Genomic DNA, 18,228 nt, shown 5'->3' with positions numbered 1-18,228 from the left:
ACCTCATCCGGTGTCAAAACACCCAAGCAGTGCTTCAAATGCACAGATAGCAAGGCGACATTAAAACAACGCTGCCTTTTTATTTGAATCGTCGTTGTGGCTGAGACTGAAATCTCAGACCTAAATAAATGTCGGATCAATGTTAAATAATGATTAAACTTGACAGTATGACGACAGTGACGTATGCTTTAATTGGCTGATCGAGATTTTGGGAATAATATTTAAAAATTACGGATTTATGACCAAGAGACAACCTACCCAGGGACTGAAACGCACTTTATCACATACATATCTTTGCTGACTGTATTTGGCACTTTATGCAACCTTTTGCACCTCTTTATGATGATATTTGTAATAGTAAAATAAACTGTTTTAGGTGGTTAAATGTTATGCTCAAAATTAGCCTTTGAGATGTGAATTTAATCATTTTTAGTTTTTGACAGGTTTCTAAAATTTCACGTGCTTTATTCACATTGTGTTTTTGTATTTTCTTTTGTAGTTGGTGCAAATGCATTACACAGAGAATTTTCCTTTAGCTATAAGCAGTTCAAAGCTACAGTCTAGGCTGGATGGAGGCAGGACATCACAGAGGTAGGAGAAAATTCCCCAGACATAATTTCAAGCTAAATAAAATATTCTAAAAAGTATTTAACGTGAGTTAAATGAATAATAAGAAGTTTAATAAGGATAATATATTTCAACATCATTACACAATTTATCCTGGCTGTAGATACAGAAGTACAATACTCTGAAGTATTGAGTATTGTTAATAATTTGCCTTTTAATATGAGTTGAAATGCCACAAAAGTGATTAAAAAACAATGTCAGAATTCAGTATTGATTAAATGAAATGTTTTTCTTTATCTAACTGGATAATTGCATGTTGATGTACATCAGTATGCCAAAATTAAAAGATGCCAGGTTATAACAAAACTCATCATTTATATCTGTAGTCCCAGGCCACGTCACATAAAACATTAAAATGAACAAAGACATAAAGATATACAACAAAAATAAATACATAAATGAGTTCTGGGTGGTCACACACCTGGTTTGCTATCAGCCAGTGTTTGAGATGCTTCCTATTTTTGTTGCTGTTTAGCTTTATTATTGAAGTTCTCCGGTCATGTTGTTAATATTATCTCAATATTATCTGAGGGTGCAAAACTGATTAAGAAACAATATCAATGCTCAATGCAGAATTCATCAAATTTAGACTGATAGCACAATGTTGAACAACTATTGTTTGCTATCTCAGTGTGCACACTTGTGTCTGTGTCAAAAGCAGATGCGTGTCACACATTGTAGACGTGCGAAAATGATCTTTACTTTAGTAATAACCACCTTAGTGGTTTCCGTGTTCTCATAGATAAAATTACCTCCTAGAGAAAAAGGACAGGAACTAAATTTGTACTCACAACTCATCACTGAAACTTTGTATCTAATTTACATATGAAGCAAAATCAAATTTAGATTGCTCAGTGACTGCAGAGGCAGACTTGTGATGAGTGTAAAAATGTTTGCGTAGGTGAGGATGAGTTCATGCTTGAGTTCAGCCTTGGGTCTTGAAATGCCTACAAACAAAGAATGGCTTTGATATGTTTATATTGAGGACTTCAGAAACTCAGCCGCGGCTCCTCTGAAAACACAATGTAGTGGTGACATGATGGGTTTTCCACTCAGAGTATGTTTTATGAATTTTCCTCTGGGGCCACACAGGACACTGGGACTCTTGTGGTAAGCTTATAATCGGATAACATTAGTATTAAACAGAACTGAGTCCAGCTTATTGATGCAGCCCTTCACAACAGTCCCAATTTCCCATGTGGTCCCTTGGGAAAATGAATTAACCACTTGTGCATTTAATATTAGTTCTCCATCCATTTATTGAATTTGCATGCAGCATGCACCATTACATTATGCGACTTTATTTCTATTTTGTCTATTTCATAGAGAAACAACAGCTCCAGTAACCCTAAAAGATACAATGTAGTGGGCTCCATTTTGCATCTTTTCTCCTCCACCTTCATGAATATAGTCTCCATGCGTTCATGTGTCTACAGACATACAACAAAAGAAACACAAATAACATAGCAAGCAGACATTACTTAAAAAAGAGGCTGATGATTTGCAATGAGCCACTGATTGAAATGTCTTAAATGTTGGATATGTAGAGCGCTCTGTTATTGTCTCTGGGTTGCAAGTTGGTTAAAAAAATCATGTCGATCATGGTCTGTAGTCATGATTGTAACATTATTTCAGTATTATCCGAGAGTGCAGATGTAATTAAACTTAGTCTGATAGTGCAATGTTGAACATCTTTATGCATACTCAATCATTCAAGTAAGAAAATCACCAAATGTTGATTCTGTTCATCTGGATGTAGTGTTTTCAGTGAATGCGGCACTTTCTGAATGTATCGTTCTCCCTCTGAAAAAGCTGAGTCCCACTTTTGAGAATGTTGAACATCGTTTCAACTGTTGTTTAGTGCGCACATTTGTCTGTATCAAAAGCAGATGTATATGATGTGTTGTAGAGGTGTTAAAAATCTCTATTTCAGTAAAAACCATCATAGTGACTTCAGTGTTGTCATAAATACATTTATTTAATAGAGCTAAAGGGCAGGAACTAAATTTGATTTGACCTCTCATCACTGAAACTTTGAATGAATCTATATATGAAGCAAGAAAACATTTAGACTGCTCAGTAAAGAGGCAGAATATCAGGTAACAGGTTTATCAGGTAACAGCAGATACAAAAGCTAAAATGTGCGCTTTACTGTCTTATGAACTAACTTGTGAATACTTCATGTGTTGCAGTGCTTTGAAAATAAATGCAAGTGATGCATGTGTGCAGATAGTGAGGCCTTTAACCCACACAAATTCAAAGTAAATGATGCTCAAATGTGCTCCTCTCATTAGCTTCTTTTCACCCCTCTGCTGTGGTTCTTTGTTTCTCAGTAAAACACGTATGGGTACTTTCGAAAGCTGCATCGTTGTGGCCTTTGGCTGTTGTTCAGTGCTGTTGCTTCCTGTCTTTTTAGTTTGAACAAGTGCTGCAAAATAACAATCAGTCTGTTTAATTTGGCTGTTGCAGTATTCAGCTTCATCATGGCTGGACACCTGCTGTTTGCCATCCTCATGAGTAAGTCAATTCTCTGTAGATTTCACCATAAATGAACTCAGGGTCATCTTTGCAAATTACCTACATTTTTCATGGCTGGTGATTCTATGCAGGTTCGTTTATTGAGAAACTATTGTTCTTGTTGGATTAAATTAAATCTGCATTTATACAGACTCTGAGCAAGAACTAACTCAAACTTTAACAGTTTAATTGTTTAAATGTTACATATGTGTTCATATCCAGTTATTAACACATGCATGTATTTCCCTTGTTAGACATGTTATTTCTGACAGTTTCCTCTCATGAGTATCAAGTCCAAGGTCAGTATGCAATTTACAGTTTTAATTTCAAACTGTTCTTTTAGCATCATATGAACTGATACAGTCTGCAAATAACCAAACAAAGTTTTCCCACACTGTTTGTTTACAACAAATCTCTCTCATTCAGAGTGTTGCCATAATAACCTTTTAGATATTTGATACATGTATTTCCCTCTAATCTTTCAGCTCTTCTTCCACCAACACTGACAGTGAGCACATCATTGATCTCAGAGACAGACTCAGTCACATTACACTGTCAGGCACCAGCATCTGCCTCAGTTCATCACTGTTATTTTTATACTGGGGAGCAACAAAGTAACAAAGGCAACTCGTGTCTACAGACACTGACAGGAACTGAACTGCTGTTTATGTCACATCAGAGATCACCTGCTGAGGTCAAAGTCAGATGCTTTTACACAGTGAAATATGGAGCTGTGAATTCTCCTTCACCGCACAGTGACACATCCTCCATCACCATACAAAGTAAGAGACTCTTCTTCCTGTTATTAGATCATTTATCATACAATTACCTTTAGCAGGAATCTGGTGGACAGTGCTTCATGTTTAGGAGAGTATGTTAAAGTTAATTACAGTTGTTGTCAGTTATTACTTTGCAGGTCTCTGGTTATAAACATCTGGCCTACTACACTGAACTAAATTTGCAGATACAAAAACCTGATACAGAATCACTGTTTGTATTTCATATAAAAACCTGTTATGATAAAATTATGATGGATTTCAGTTACACCTTTCTGTGTGTTCATATTAACAGACATGATGTGATGGTCCAGCTGATATTTAACCAGTTCAACATGTGTTTCTCACGCATCATCTGAGAAGGCTGAATGTCAAATTTTACTGATTCGTCGAATACATGTAAAATACATTTCAGCCTCCATGTGGTGTTAAAAGAAATTTCAGGGGATCGAAAATGTTAACGTCAGTTGTAAAATATGATGACTGAGTGTTATAGTAGGACAGTTGTGATTATCACCGCTGTCGTCGTTTTTGTACTGGTAAAACATGCAGAATATGTGACTGATATCTAATGATACTGCATTGATCTTCATGTAGGTCAAACACCACAGATGAGCGTTCAGCATTTTAATGGAGAATATGTTCTCATCACTTGCTCTCTGCCTGGATCTGTATCTGGATCACAGAAAGCCACAGCAACAGAAATGGTGTAAAACATGCTCTCCTTTTCTTTATTTCCTGTGGTTTTAGCTCAGGCTAACATCTATAGGCACTTTCAAAAGCCTGTTCACTGTGTAGCTTGTGGTCTTTATGTGGGAGTTTCAGCACTGTTACTTCCTGTGGTTTTACTCTGTGTAAGTTCTGCAAAATGATTGATCGAGTGTATCAGTCAGACTTCTGGACAGTTGTAGTTTTCAGCTTCATCATGTCTGGACTCCTGTTATTTGTCATCTTCGTGAGTAAGTTAAACATCCTGAAAGTTTTTGCATTTTATGTAGCAATAATTTTTGATGGCTGGTTTTGTGTTGAGTGTTTATGCAGTGTGTGTTTATTTTGTTTATTTGTATTTTTATTTGTATTGAGAAAATTCAGTATGGAGTCCAAAACAAATTTCCCTGTGTTAAATTAAATTGATCTTGACTTCTATCTGGACTCTGATACAATAAAAAATGTTTCTACATTTTATTTATATTTTTTTTACTTATTAATATATATATTTACCTTGTCATTTTTTTCTGACAGTTTCCTCGCCTGAGCTTCAAGGACAAGGTCAGTCCACAATTTACTATTTTAATTTCAAGCTGTTCTTTAAACATTTAACATGTTTTTCTTCTGATGAGTTGCTCTTTACTGAAATCATAATTTCTCACTGTCATATTTAACAATTATATTTTTGATAAAACGCCTCTTTACCTCTTATTGTTTAGCGTGTCTTGGACCAATGCAACAGTGATCTCAGAGACAGACTCAGTTACTGTCAGCCACCATCATCTGCTTCAATATGTTTAGGTTATTTTATACTGGGGAGCAAGAAACTATCAAAGGTTTCTCACGTTTACAGACACAGACAGGAACTGAAATGCTGTTAGTGCCACATCAGAGGTCACCCTCTGAGGGCAAAGTGAGATGTTTTTACACTGTGCAGTATGCAGATGTGAATTCTCCCTCTTCACACAGTAACACAATCTTTGTCAGCGTACGAAGTGACAGACAGTTTCTCATTTCAGTTTAGATTAAACTCTAACATTACACATGTATGTTAATGTAAATTATAAAACATGATGACTCAGTGTTACAGTAGGACTTCTGTGAATGTCAACACTGTTTTATTATTGCACTGTTGAAACATGACGAGTATGTGACTGATACTTAATGATGATACATTGATCTTCATGCAGGTCAGAAACCAGAGATGAGTGTTCAGCCTTTTAATGGAGAATATGTTCTCATCACATGCTCTCTGCCTGGATCTGTGAAAAATGATACAAGATGTAATTTGTACTTTGGAGAAGCAAGTCGTCCAGTCCTAAATCAAACTGTCTCCAAGGAAAGCAGGAGAAAAACCAAACGGAGGTTCTGCCAGTTTTATGTCCCAGTTGCTGATTTTTTGAAGCATCTACTTCTTGTTCAACAAAAGGATGCCAGCTGTGATTACAGTTTGGAAAGTGAACCCAAGTCTTTGTCACCTCGCAGTGATCGATACAACATGACAGGTAAGTCAAAGAGAAACATAGCATAACCTGTTTTAGTGTATATGATGCTACTTTTGAAATTAATAAAACATTAATTAAATAAACTGCTACTGAATGTTGAAGTTGACATAACTTTACAAAGTGTGCCTTAGTCACTGTATAATTATTCCATCTTTTCTTGTAGTTGATCTGATTAATTTGACTGAATTCTGTTCAGTTTATTGAATTTCAGCCTGTTTGTCCATTAAAATTCAAAATTATTTGAATTTATTTGAAAATTTTTTTTCAAAATTATTGGAACTGGTGGTTATAAGAGTGCAGCTGTGCCAGAAGATGTGAATAAAGTCACAGTTCAGCTATGATTAAACTCTTAGTAAGCCATTTTGTAAGCGTTGTAAATATTAACAATGTTGAGCATTGAGCCCAGCATGTGCTAGTGGTGAGCAAGGCTGCAGCTGAGGTTGACATGAAATCATTAATATTCTACTTGGTTACAACCCTCTGATCTCCTACACAGATCTCATCTGTTTTTAATATTCAATAATTGTTGTCATTTCCCAAGAAGGGGTAGTTTACAAAGACATACAGTGGTGTAAAAACCTTCCTGTTTTCCTATTTTTCAAACAAATGTAAATATTAGACAAAGAAAACACAAGTAGTCACAAAATGCAGTTTCTAAATGAATGAGTTTATTATTAAAGACTGCTGTGTATTTTTGTTAATTTCATGTTTTATAGGTGTTTTATGAAAACCTCATCTCTGCAGTCACTTAGTGTATACTCTGGCTCTGAAAAAGATCCTGAATTTCAGGATTTCAATTAATGTCTGTGAAGGTTCTCAGTCATCCAGGTCATCGTAGTCAAAGGAGCTTGCAAAGAAAAGCGTCTGGACTTCTTTAAGTTGCTTGAAGACGTTTCACCTCTTATCCGAGAAGCTTCTTCAGTTCTAAGGTCAAATGGTGGAGAGTCCCAGATTTAAACCTAGTGGGACTCCCCACTAGGTTTAAATCTGGGACTACAAACATTTCGATTAATGTTTGTAGTTCAGTTTAACAAACATGACAGTTCTGTCTGAACAGAGAACTCAAACTGTCCGGAGGGGGAAAGGAGAAAATGCAGTTAAGCGACCTGTAGAAACGGAGCAAAGGAGTTACGAGAGACTGCACAAGGAATAAGTTAGAGAGCTTACTTGCCACACATTTACTAGAGGCTTGGGCGAGGTACTTAAGGCTGGACATTGAAGTGGGGACGACGTGGACCCCAGGCAGCGCAGGTGAGCAGGGAGGTAGCTTGGAGAGTTAGCCAGGATAACTCCAGATTGAGAATGGCTGGGCAGTGAAGCAGAAGAGATGACGATCCGTGAATGTCGTGCAAATCAAAGTACTACATAGAAGCCGGTTGATGATTTACCACTTAAGGCCGAGACAACAATCCGACACCCGAGAGCTGTCACAGTGCTCCTTAAATACCCGGCAGATGACTCCCAATGCACCACAGGCAAACACAAGAAAACCAACCAACAAAATCACCCATCAAAATATAGACACATTCATTTTTATATACATAAACACTTTTTTTTTTAAATTTTTAGATATTTTGGCAAAAGAATGCACAATGTCACCATGTACCATGACCACAGGTAAGACAGACTATACATCTAAGTAACATACAGAACATTGTGAATGTTTTCTTTAAATTAAAAACAAACAAACCTTTTATGTATTTATGCAGCACAACTGAGTCTCAGCAATCCCAGTGCTTCCAATAATACCACTCCTGTAACCCCACCATCAGGTAACTAAATTACTGATAGGTTATGTGTGACAGTAATTAATCAGAAATAGAAAAGTCTGTTAATCTGAGTCCCACAATTAGTGTGACCTAAGAGCATGGCATGAGTAGAGATGACAATGTGTGATTTTGTTATGAGTACATGAAAAATGGAAAAACACGATTTTTTTTTTAATGTTTCTGTTTCACTTCAGAAGTTCCAAAACTTCAAAAGCCTGAATCAAACCATACCTCAAACAAGAAAACATCAGGTAAGTAAAAACAATTCAATCATTTTAAATCCATAATATTTTTTTTATTAATAGTTTTAACCAGATTTTTTCTATGTACCATGATACATCAGCTGTGTGTACTTTGTGCATTCATTAAATTCTCACCATGTTAACATATTAAGTTCATTCAGCTCCCAGTGTGTTCATCTGAGTTAAGCATATTAGAAAAAGAAAGTCTTCATCAGTTGAACTCCACAACAAGGACACATCCGTGCAATGAGTATATAAAACACTATGTCGCCATTTTAATTCTTTTTTTTTTTTTTTTTTTTGGCCTGTCCCGTTTGGCTCTTTTGCCATCAGAATTATTGTCTAAAGGCAAAGAAAGATGCCCAACGGATTTACTTTACCAAATTGACCATCCCAGCCTTGCCGTAATGGTCCATTTGATTCACCTTTTATTGTTTATTTTATTTTCACTTGCTGAATACGGGACAGACTTGACTGGAGGAAAGAAAGGGAGAAAGAAAGAGGGAAAGAGAAACAGCTGAGAAGAGGGACGGGGGAGAAGGGCAAAAAACAAAAACCAACAGAATGGGCAGAAAAAAAAAAGCATATATCGATCACCTGGATCACCTGTTGAGAAAGAAAAAAGAGAACAAGCAGAAGAGAACAAGAGTAATAGAATAAACAACATCACAATGATATATGGGAATATGACAGTAAATACTAAATGTTAAACATTATTGTGCAGCACATAAGATCAACAGAACACAGTGTGCTTTGAGGTAGGAGCCAAAAGGGGTGTAGTTTGTGGGTGTGATCACCCGTGTGTACACCTGTGAGCATGGACGCGCTTGTTTTTTTAAAAGGTTCCTTCATGTAATGATCTGCTAGAGGGTGTGGGGGGGCCACAGCCCCGTCCTCCAGGGCATGAAGCAGGTATGGAGGAGATCAAAACTCCAGACATCCAGAGGCCCCCAGAACACAAGAGACCAAGGAAGACCAACAGAGGGGCAGCTGCGCCACTGTCCCAGAAAGAGCTGAGGAGAGTCCCAGATGAGGGCTCACTCAGCAGCCGCGGAGCAGAAGCCAGGGGGAGTTGCAGTGACGCACCCGTGAGCTCCGCCGGCAGCCAGCCGTGCCTGAGTGACCGAGCCCCAGGCCGAGAGGCCGGGGGCACCCCACCTCCGAGGTGGCCCGAGCAAGCCCCAGGCTCCAGGCCCCGATAAGCGGCCGCCAAGGAGTGAGCCGGTGTGTACCTGGACGCCCACCCCCAGACACAAAGAACCACCAACACACCGATGTCTGAGGGAGTCCGCCACTGGCAGTGGCCATTTTAATTCTGATACACCTGGGGAGGATTCATCATTAAATCTGTTTGTAAATAAATACAAAACTACTGTTTTTCATCCTCACTTCTATAGAGTATTTTTTGATTTCTGAAATAAAAATGCTGAATAAGATTAACAGAAAAGCACTGCTTTAATTTTCCAAAGTAAAACCATTAATAACTTGATAAATGAAAAATATCAGCCTTCACTGAGAGATGTTGGCTCTTACACCCATAACAGAAATACTTTACTTTTTTATTGCTAATAAGAGATAAGCAACAGTAACTGCTTTACATATAAAACAACAACAACAATAACAAAAAAAATAAAAAATACACATCAGCTTTCAGTGTCAAATGTTTCCTGTGCAAAGAAACTGCTCACTGTCCCCAGAGTCACAGTTAGAGAGATTTGCGTTGATAGCTGAGCTGATAATAAATCCACAGTGTCCACTGGCTCTGTCCTTTCTTTGACCACTGAATGAGAATAAAAGGTCTCATCTTAGAGACCTTTTATTAATAGAATAACAATAATACCATGATTCCAATAATTTCTCTTCTTGGCTTAATAATTAACTCTGTCCATGTGACTGTTGAGTGCAACACCACAGGCACCAAGCACCAGAGAAATACAAAGACGAGAACGATAAATATTTAACAGACATATAAAACATTTTCAGTAAAGACTCAGAGTAAAGGTGGAGGTAAAAACTAATTTTATATTTTAAAACAGGTCCCCAAATATTTCAGTTTGAAACAAAGTGGGGGATGACTGATTAACTCAACCTTGCATTTAGGGTGGAAATGCTGCAGTACTGTGACAGTAAATTTGTTTTTAGTTCCAAAATTGCTTCTTTTAAAATGACTGTGTGAAAGGAAAAAAACGTGTCATGTTGATTTATTTGTCTTCTTTTACTCTGTTGTGAAAAGCAGAATCAAGAGCGACCACCACAAAGTCAACATCTACCACAGCCACAGGTAGGACACAGAGTACATTTAAATATCAATCCAGATCACTTCTTTTTTTCACACCACTTCTTAAAATGATCTTAAACATGTTTGTGGATTTATGCAGCAAAACCGCAGCAAAATACTTCCACCTCTACCACTTCTGTGAACTCACCGTCTAAGTCAGGTAACTGATGTGTTTTGTGTGACAATTGTTGATAGCACATTTAAATAGTTAGCGTCAGCCTTACAGTTAGTGCCACCTCTGTAGTCAAAACGTGACGATTTTTGAGTGGTAAGATTGTTAGGTATGCATCAAAAATTCAGACATAAGCATAAACATTTGCTAAAATGTGCTTCTGAGCAGCTGAGCCATTAATTTAGCAATGTTTTTTTTTCATCATAAATTTGTAACTTCCTGCAGGTAAAGAAAGAGCCTGTTCGTGTAAAAGTAGAGGAACTAAGTAGAGTGACAACAGTTTTTTTCTTTTTATGGCTAAAATTACAAAATATTTACTGAAGTAATTCTGTCCTCAGAGTTAGCATCAGTTTTCCAGTTAGACGCACAGTGAACATACTCACACAGTCAGGCACAGAAGTTACATTAACTTGATTTCTATTATAATTACGACTGTCTACTGTCTGGTCTCTACTGTTATTTTGTTCCCCTGAGGTACGGGGATTTCTAAAACTGAAATAACACAGAAAAAATAAATAAACCAACACATTTTTATCAGAGCAAAACCTACATGATTTCTCTTATCTGTATAACAACAGTTGTAATCATTAAATTCTCTTAGCTTAATTATTGTTCCTGTGACTGCTGACCAAGAAAACTAGAAGTACTGTTTTGAGTGTAACAACAAAAATAACCACCAGAGGGACACAAAGACAAGAACTATTCAGCATCTCCAGACATTTGCACTCATATTATGTCTGCACTAAATTTACAACAATAAACAAAATATTAGAATTTGGAACAAAGCAGTGGATCGACTGAGTAACTAACAATACTGCTGGGAAAGAAATAGTCATTAATGTGATAATACTTTTGATTATTAGTTCAAAATGACTTGATAACTCAATCACACAATCACTATAAATAAAGTCTTTAACATTTTTTGTGTATTTATGCAGCAGAATCAAGTCTCATGACACCCAGGGCTTCCATTTCTACCAGTACTGTGGACGTATCGTCAGGTAACTAAATTACTGAGGTTTTATGCATTGTAGCGTTATTTAATCAGAATTTATTGATTTTTCTTTATTAATGCAATCCTCCTCAAAGCAGAGACATGGAGCTTTGGTGTAATATATTGTTTTGTTTAGTTTTTAAATATGCTTTTATTCTAAACATTGTAGAAGAAGTCCCAAGAAAAACAAACACAAAATCCTCATTTACCTTGACCACAGGTACGACATACAATTCATGTGAATATTAACTCTGATCATCACACATCACTTCTTAAATCTTAGATCTTAAACATTTCTGGTGCTTTTACAGCAGAATCGAGTCTCAGCAGTTTCAGTGCTTCCACTTCTCCCACTTCTGTCATCTCACCATCAGGTAATTAAATTACTGATGTTTTATTTGTGACAATAGTTAATAATAAATCAGAACACACATTAATCTCTTTTTCAGTTAGAGATGAGATGTGTTTGTGGTTTCCTAAACAGGAATGTGGACACTGACTGTTGTGTTGGTCGTCGTTGGTTCTGGTGTAACTGTGGGTGCCATCTTATTGGTACTGGCAGTTTTCAGATCTAAAAGAAGAACTGGTGAGATCTCAATCAGTTATTATGTAAAATCATGCAGATGTATTTGATAGTTAGAGTGTAATATTAACATTTCACACTCAGTGGATTAATACCGACTACAGTGTCTTCTTCTTAAAAGCAGTTTTGTAGTCAGATTTGTTGTTAGAGGCTCTTCTGTTTCACAGACGTCTCACTGAATCAGAGCTTGTCAGTTTGTAATTAACGGCTGTAAAGCTGATCTGACCCCAGCAGACTAACTGTCACTTCTTTATTGCTGTTTATTCCAGAAGGATATTCTCTAAAGAGGCAAGAAACCTGTTTTCAGCAAGTATTTTTTTGTTATCACTTGTATAGACGGAAGTTAAACTTACTGACTTTAGATTTTCTTATTCTGCAACTAAACAGAATTATTGGAAGAGTTGTGGATTAAATGCCTTGCTCAGGGGCAGCGGGGCACTTCAGGGCAGAAAGTCCATTCACTTTCCTGTATCAAAAAACAGTCTTTAAAGTAGTAACCAAACAGAGTAATACGATTGGTCTATGGAGAATATTCAACATTTATATGATTTTTGTTTAATTTTTAATTAATTTTTCTTTTTTATGTTTAGGACAAGAACCAGCATCCAAGGTACTGAATTCATTCAGTTGCAGCATCAATGTGTTGTTGATTTATACAATATTAGGACAGTATTTATACACTTGTTAACTGAGCTTTATGATTTACCTACTGCTGCAGATGACTTTGTGTGCATGACAAATATTGACCCTGGAAGAATGGTAAATAAACTAAAATGTTTGTCAAATTCTACACTAATATAACAAAACATTCAAAAATTGAAATGCAAGAGGTTTAAGGGTAGTTTAACTTTAATGTATTATTAATGGATTTTCTCATTTAATGTCCTCTTTCCTGCTGCATAAAGTTACCTGAAGGTGATGATGGAGCCTACAGTGTGATCACTTCAATACCTGACGCCAGCTGTGCTACCGGTGAGCTGTTTTTATTTATTCATTTATTTTTATTTTCCTTTTTGTTTTACACCTACTTAAACACTGTAGTGCAGGGTGGAAGACAAATTTCAATATTGTAATTATATTATTATACCACAGCTGTGGGAACATGTTTTATGTGGAGGCAGGGGGTTTTGAAAGGATGACATGTGTGAAAACTGGGGGTACCTCAACAGCAATATGAAAATAGATATTTATTAGGGGTGCAACGATACACAAAATTCACGGTTCGGTTTGGTTCGATACTTTGGTGTCACGGTTCGATATTTTTTCGATACAAAAATTTTTTTTCATGCCTTTTTAATTTGTCATTTATTAAAATTATAAATATATATTTTAACTCAAAAGTACAGTTTTTAAATTTAATGTTGCTGAAACAACAAAGGTATAAAATAATAAATCTATCTGATGGAGAAGTCACTCATCTTTGGAAAAGAGAGTTTATTACAGCGAAATGGCTCTTTCCAAAATAAAAGCTATACTATCCGCTTCTTCTGGGCTATATTCTCAGCAGCATATTAAACAAATCAGGTCCCCATAAGGAGAATCATGTGCTAACGGCTGTCTAAATGACTCGGGTAAAGTTTGTAGCATGCGTGCTTGTTGTTTTTGTCTGCTTCCACTTGTCTTTGCGCTAGGATGATGTCGGAGTAAATGTGCAGTCATATTCGTTGTGTTCCCACTAGTGCTGTCAGTGTTAATCTCGTTGAAATGACGTTAACGCCACAACACGGCAAATCTCCGTTAACGAGCTACCGCGGATCACCCCGTGCGTGGGGCTGGAAGGCCAACACACACACTAGTTCCCACCAGGGCTGGACTGGCCATCGGGCATACCGGGCATTTGCCCGGTGGGCCACTCGTAATTTTTCATTTTTATGGGCCGATGGGGTTTTATTTCTTTCTTTTTTTTAACGATATAAATGAATGGTGGTGGATTGGCCAGTTGGTCATGATCGACTCTGGGCTTGACCAGTTACAGCAGAGGAGGTCGAAATTTAAAGTTGAGGTGAAAAGGAACACGATTTCATCACTACTTCAGCTAGAAAATTGCTAATTCAGTCATGAAACTGATCAATGATCAGCTGATCGGCTTTTCTCTCCAGAAAGAGGGAACCAGCAGATGTCGCGCTAAACAACAGCAGCACTTTTAAGCTTGATCAGCTGTCGGTAGAATTTATTTAATGTTAATTTCAAGTATCAGCTGATGTTCGTTGGAGCCACAGCTGTAAAGCTGCTGGTCATGATATCGGTTTGGATATGTGGTAAGAGGGAAACATGAAGATGAAACCAGGAGATGTCCTTACTGAATCATCAGAGCTGAACAGGTGATGGAGAAACAGGTTTACCTTTTAGGTGACATGAATGAGTTGAAGGGAAGAAACGAACTGTTTCTGAGAGACAAATAACACCAGAATCCATACTTTTCTTTCTTATTCTCATTTAAAATGTCTAGCTTTTAATAAATATTTATCTGAATCTTACAACCAAAGTTTTCATCTGATGTAAAATGTATAGAAATACATTATTGTATTCAGTAAATATTGAGTCTAGTATATACCCTAGTAAGTTATAGTATTCTTTCCTTTGGGAAGGTACCATCTGTGGAGTCTGCAATTCTGTTGAAGAAAGATGTTGAATCTATTTGATTACAGGAGAAAAATAATAGATTTCTGTGCATTTGTTTGATATGTGCATTAAATTAAAATCAGTTTTGTCAATTAAGTATCTTGAAACAGAGGGTGGGGGAGTGATTCCCTTTTTTTTTCTGCTGGGAGTTGGCAACCCTATTAGTTAGGTATATGTAATTATAAATTAGGTTGTTTTATATTTTTGCTAAAGACCGTTTAGAATACCAGAATAGGGAGGGTGGTGTAGGTTTAAGTTTATTATAAAGGCTTTATGGCTTTTCCTATAATACCATGGTGGGCCGGTCACTAGTCAAAATGCCCGGGCTGATTTTTTGTCCCAGTCCAGCCCTGGTTCCCACCCATGTAATTGAGCATTGCGTGGCACATCCGACATACTGTTTTACTTTAGTCCATGACGCGCTTACCTTCAGGGTCATACTTCACATGAAAACCAAATTGGTTCGAAACGCCACATCTGAATGAGGGTGGGGGAGGTTCAATTTGCCATGTTGCAACCAGAGCTTAACTTCTGTCTCGCTAGCTTGCCCTGCACTCAGTGAATCTGCGTTCGACTACTCCGCCTAGGCTGCACTGTCGAGCGCAGATCCACTGAGCGCTCAACACAGACAGCATCGTCAGAAGAAAAGTTGATAAAATAAATTAAAAATTTTGTATTGTTCGATACATATGCGTACCGAACCGAAAGCACTGTATCGAACGGTTCAATATCGATACGAGTATCGTTGCACCTCTAATATTTATATAAATGTTGTAAATTGTACATTGTTATGCATGTTTGATGAAACGTGTTTGAAAAGTAGTTCAATATGGCAGCACTTTATCTGCAAAGACCTTGTAACATAACACACAACTACACCGTTTTTAATTATATTTGTGGACATCCACCATCCACCAGGGGGTGCTGCAGGACCCTCAGTGTCCCTAATCCCTGCAGTCCCTACTGCTATATAGAGAATGTACAATATGGTAAATGGCCTGTATTTATATAACGCTTTTACTAGTCCCTAAGGACCCCAAAGCGCTTTACACATCCAGTCATCCACCCATTCACACACTGGTGATGGCAAGCTACATTGTAGCCACAGCCACCCTGGGGCGCACTGACAGAGACACTGGCGCCACCGGGCCCTCTGACCACCACCAGTAGGCAACAGGTGAAGTGTCTTGAGACCGAGACAATGACAAGGACACAACGACCGAGACTGTCCGAGCCGGGGCTCGAACCAGCAACCTTCCGATTACAAGGCGAACTCCCAACTCTTCCTCAGTTTATCTGCAGGTTTAGTTGTTTAGTTGCTGTGTTTCTTTCAAAGTATGACAAAGTGAATACTATATCATTTAAAGAGTTGCACCAATGAAAAAGCAAATCTTTCAGTTACATTGTTGCTTTTATCTGTTGCATGAAAAACACCAACAAAAGATCCCAATGTTTCAGGTCCTCTTAAAGAAAAAAAAATAGTGAAATGACAGTAACATGTGGTGTATGCCCTTCAGTACATGGGGAAGTACACCAGGTCATATTTGTGCAGGAATAGAACAAAACTGTATTACTTCAGTTCTTCTTGCACTTTGTATCTGTCTAAAACAGCAGTTTTAGTTTGTGATTCTTTTAATTGCAGGTGCTGAGAAACTGAATAAACAAGAAAGGAAAGATCAAGATGTAAGTGAGACAAAGGTTCAGTAATTAAGATGTTTGTTATTTGGCTTTGAAGATGCGAGACGTAAATGACTCACACAGCTGTGTTCTTTCTTTTCTAGTTTGATATTTATCATCCATACGCCACCATCGCTGAGAAACCAGCTGTACCAGTCTCACAGGACATGACCTACAGCATGCTGCAGGCACATTGATGATGCTTATTATTTTATTTTCAGTAATGGAACCAAATGCCCACTGTCACTCTGTCAGTACTGGAAATGTTTTTTGTCCCTTGAACAAACTGTATTCTGCAGAAGCTGCAAGTTAAGATTGAAACCGTGTTTTTGTTCTAATCAATGTTAGCACAACATTTTGTAATTGGATATATTCTGCCTGGTTAATGTCAAATTGCTATCTGTGTTTGGCTCAAAATTTTTGCACAGCATTTTTCCTGAAACTATTTTTTTTGCATATAGTGTATCCAAGTAATGACCCTTTTCCACTTTTGTATTTTATTCTATGAAATATTTGTTAGACACTGGCAGGAGGCTGCTTTTGTATCTGGGTTAGGGTAGGGGTTACTTTTTTGTTTTTGTTGCTTTTGCTTTGACCAGAGCTGAGGGCCTAAAGTGGCCGTAGCTGGGCTGTAACGGTGGAGACTTTCTCTTCAGTGGTTAGTGGTTGTCAGTGCAGCCCTGGTTTGAACTGCACTGTAGTAACAGTGTGTGTAAAACTGAGATGTACATTCGAGGTAAAGTAATTCCCTGGACCTCTGCTTACAGGAAAACCACAACACCAAACTGGGATTCAAACATGTGTGAATATTTTTAAAATGAATATTAGAAAAAATAACTTCTTAAGGTCTTAATCAAGTATAACTGTGTGCTATTTGTACTGGTTTGAAATAAATATTCTCTTGGTTAAATTCCCATGATGGTGTCCCTGTTATTAAAACGCTTGAGCTCTTTACTGCCACATGTTGCCACACAGACAGTAGCGGTTTTTGATACGGGCGACACGGGCGGTTCCCCGGGGCGGCATCGTGGTGGGGGGCGGCATCACGGGCATCGGCAAAAAAAAAAAAAAATGCTCGTACTCATGCTGCCCCGACGTCAGCCAGCGCATATTGGGAATGGCATAGGCACCGATCGGTTTTCTATCGCCCATTTCCTGGGTGTAAGGGCGCCCTTCGTCTGCGAGGTGCGCCTGCTGCTTGTGGCGCAGAGAGGAGAGGGCGGGGCGGCGGGGGATTCTCTGACCGGCTGGAGCAGCATCTAATAACCAACTCGCAAAATAAAACAAAATAAAAACAAACCAACAAACACGAAAACACCAGACAGATACAGACTTATAATTTGCACCGATGTTTTTTCGAAATTCTATACACGAAAAGTGAGCGCGAGAGCCCTCGGTGCGCCTGCTCGCTGCTGAAGTCAAAGTAAACTTTATTCTCATCTCCGCTACATACAGTCCAGTATATAGAGAGACGAGATGACGAGGCTCCAGTTACAGCAGTGCAAGTAAACAAACAATATATATAAGAAGAGTAAGAAAATAAATATACACTTTAGGACTCGGGATAAAGGGATCAATAACAATTTAAAATTTACAGTTTGATGATTTAAAGTCTCACACACAACCCGTCGAAAGGGGAGGGGGCCCGGCTGCTTCCAAATAGAGCACATTTCATTTATAATGTTGTAAATCCAAGTCCATGATTTGAATCCTGGGTTGTGTGAAATCTCAGAAATGCACCCTAGACAAAGTGAATCT

At 37.8% G+C, this 18,228-nt stretch overlaps 1 protein-coding gene across 12 annotated transcripts; it reads left to right on the top strand.

Moving 5' to 3' along the window:
• Positions 1-21: 21 nt before the first annotated feature.
• Positions 22-17,386, top strand: LOC113022437 (uncharacterized). 12 transcript variants are annotated; one of them, XM_080301840.1, is made up of 22 exons: positions 351-591; positions 3,097-3,144; positions 3,399-3,443; positions 3,630-3,652; positions 3,824-3,926; positions 5,163-5,189; positions 5,819-6,133; positions 7,703-7,750; positions 7,843-7,905; positions 8,097-8,153; positions 10,378-10,425; positions 10,523-10,582; positions 11,533-11,595; positions 11,758-11,808; positions 11,900-11,962; positions 12,073-12,174; positions 12,441-12,477; positions 12,762-12,781; positions 12,890-12,930; positions 13,077-13,143; positions 16,436-16,476; positions 16,575-17,386. In XM_080301840.1, exons 1-22 carry the CDS (start codon positions 570-572, stop codon positions 16,665-16,667), a joined length of 1,437 nt encoding a protein of 478 aa, XP_080157966.1. In that variant the 5' UTR covers positions 351-569; the 3' UTR covers positions 16,668-17,386. The 12 variants fall into 12 exon arrangements, with proteins under 12 accessions (XP_080157962.1, XP_026023634.2, XP_080157961.1 ...); XM_080301836.1 differs by having other exon boundaries at positions 22-591; positions 3,630-3,926; positions 11,903-11,962; XM_080301835.1 differs by having other exon boundaries at positions 343-591; positions 3,630-3,926; positions 12,444-12,477.
• Positions 17,387-18,228: the final 842 nt, after the last annotated feature.

Source organism: Astatotilapia calliptera, chromosome 5 (assembly GCF_964374335.1).
Source record: "Astatotilapia calliptera chromosome 5, fAstCal68.1, whole genome shotgun sequence".
NCBI classification, from domain to species: domain Eukaryota; kingdom Metazoa; phylum Chordata; class Actinopteri; order Cichliformes; family Cichlidae; genus Astatotilapia; species Astatotilapia calliptera.
The sequence above is the reverse complement of the archived record's forward strand: the minus strand, read 5'-3'. Positions and strand labels throughout refer to the sequence as shown.

Bases quoted from the DNA above. Each gene is read 5' to 3' on its own strand.
- LOC113022437 (XM_080301833.1), top strand. From the start codon at position 570: ATGGAGGCAGGACATCACAGAG. The intron at 11,809-11,899 runs GTACGACATACA...GTGCTTTTACAG, and splicing joins CTCATTTACCTTGACCACAG to CAGAATCGAGTCTCAGCAGT. The intron at 16,477-16,574 runs GTAAGTGAGACA...TTTCTTTTCTAG, and splicing joins AAGAAAGGAAAGATCAAGAT to TTTGATATTTATCATCCATA.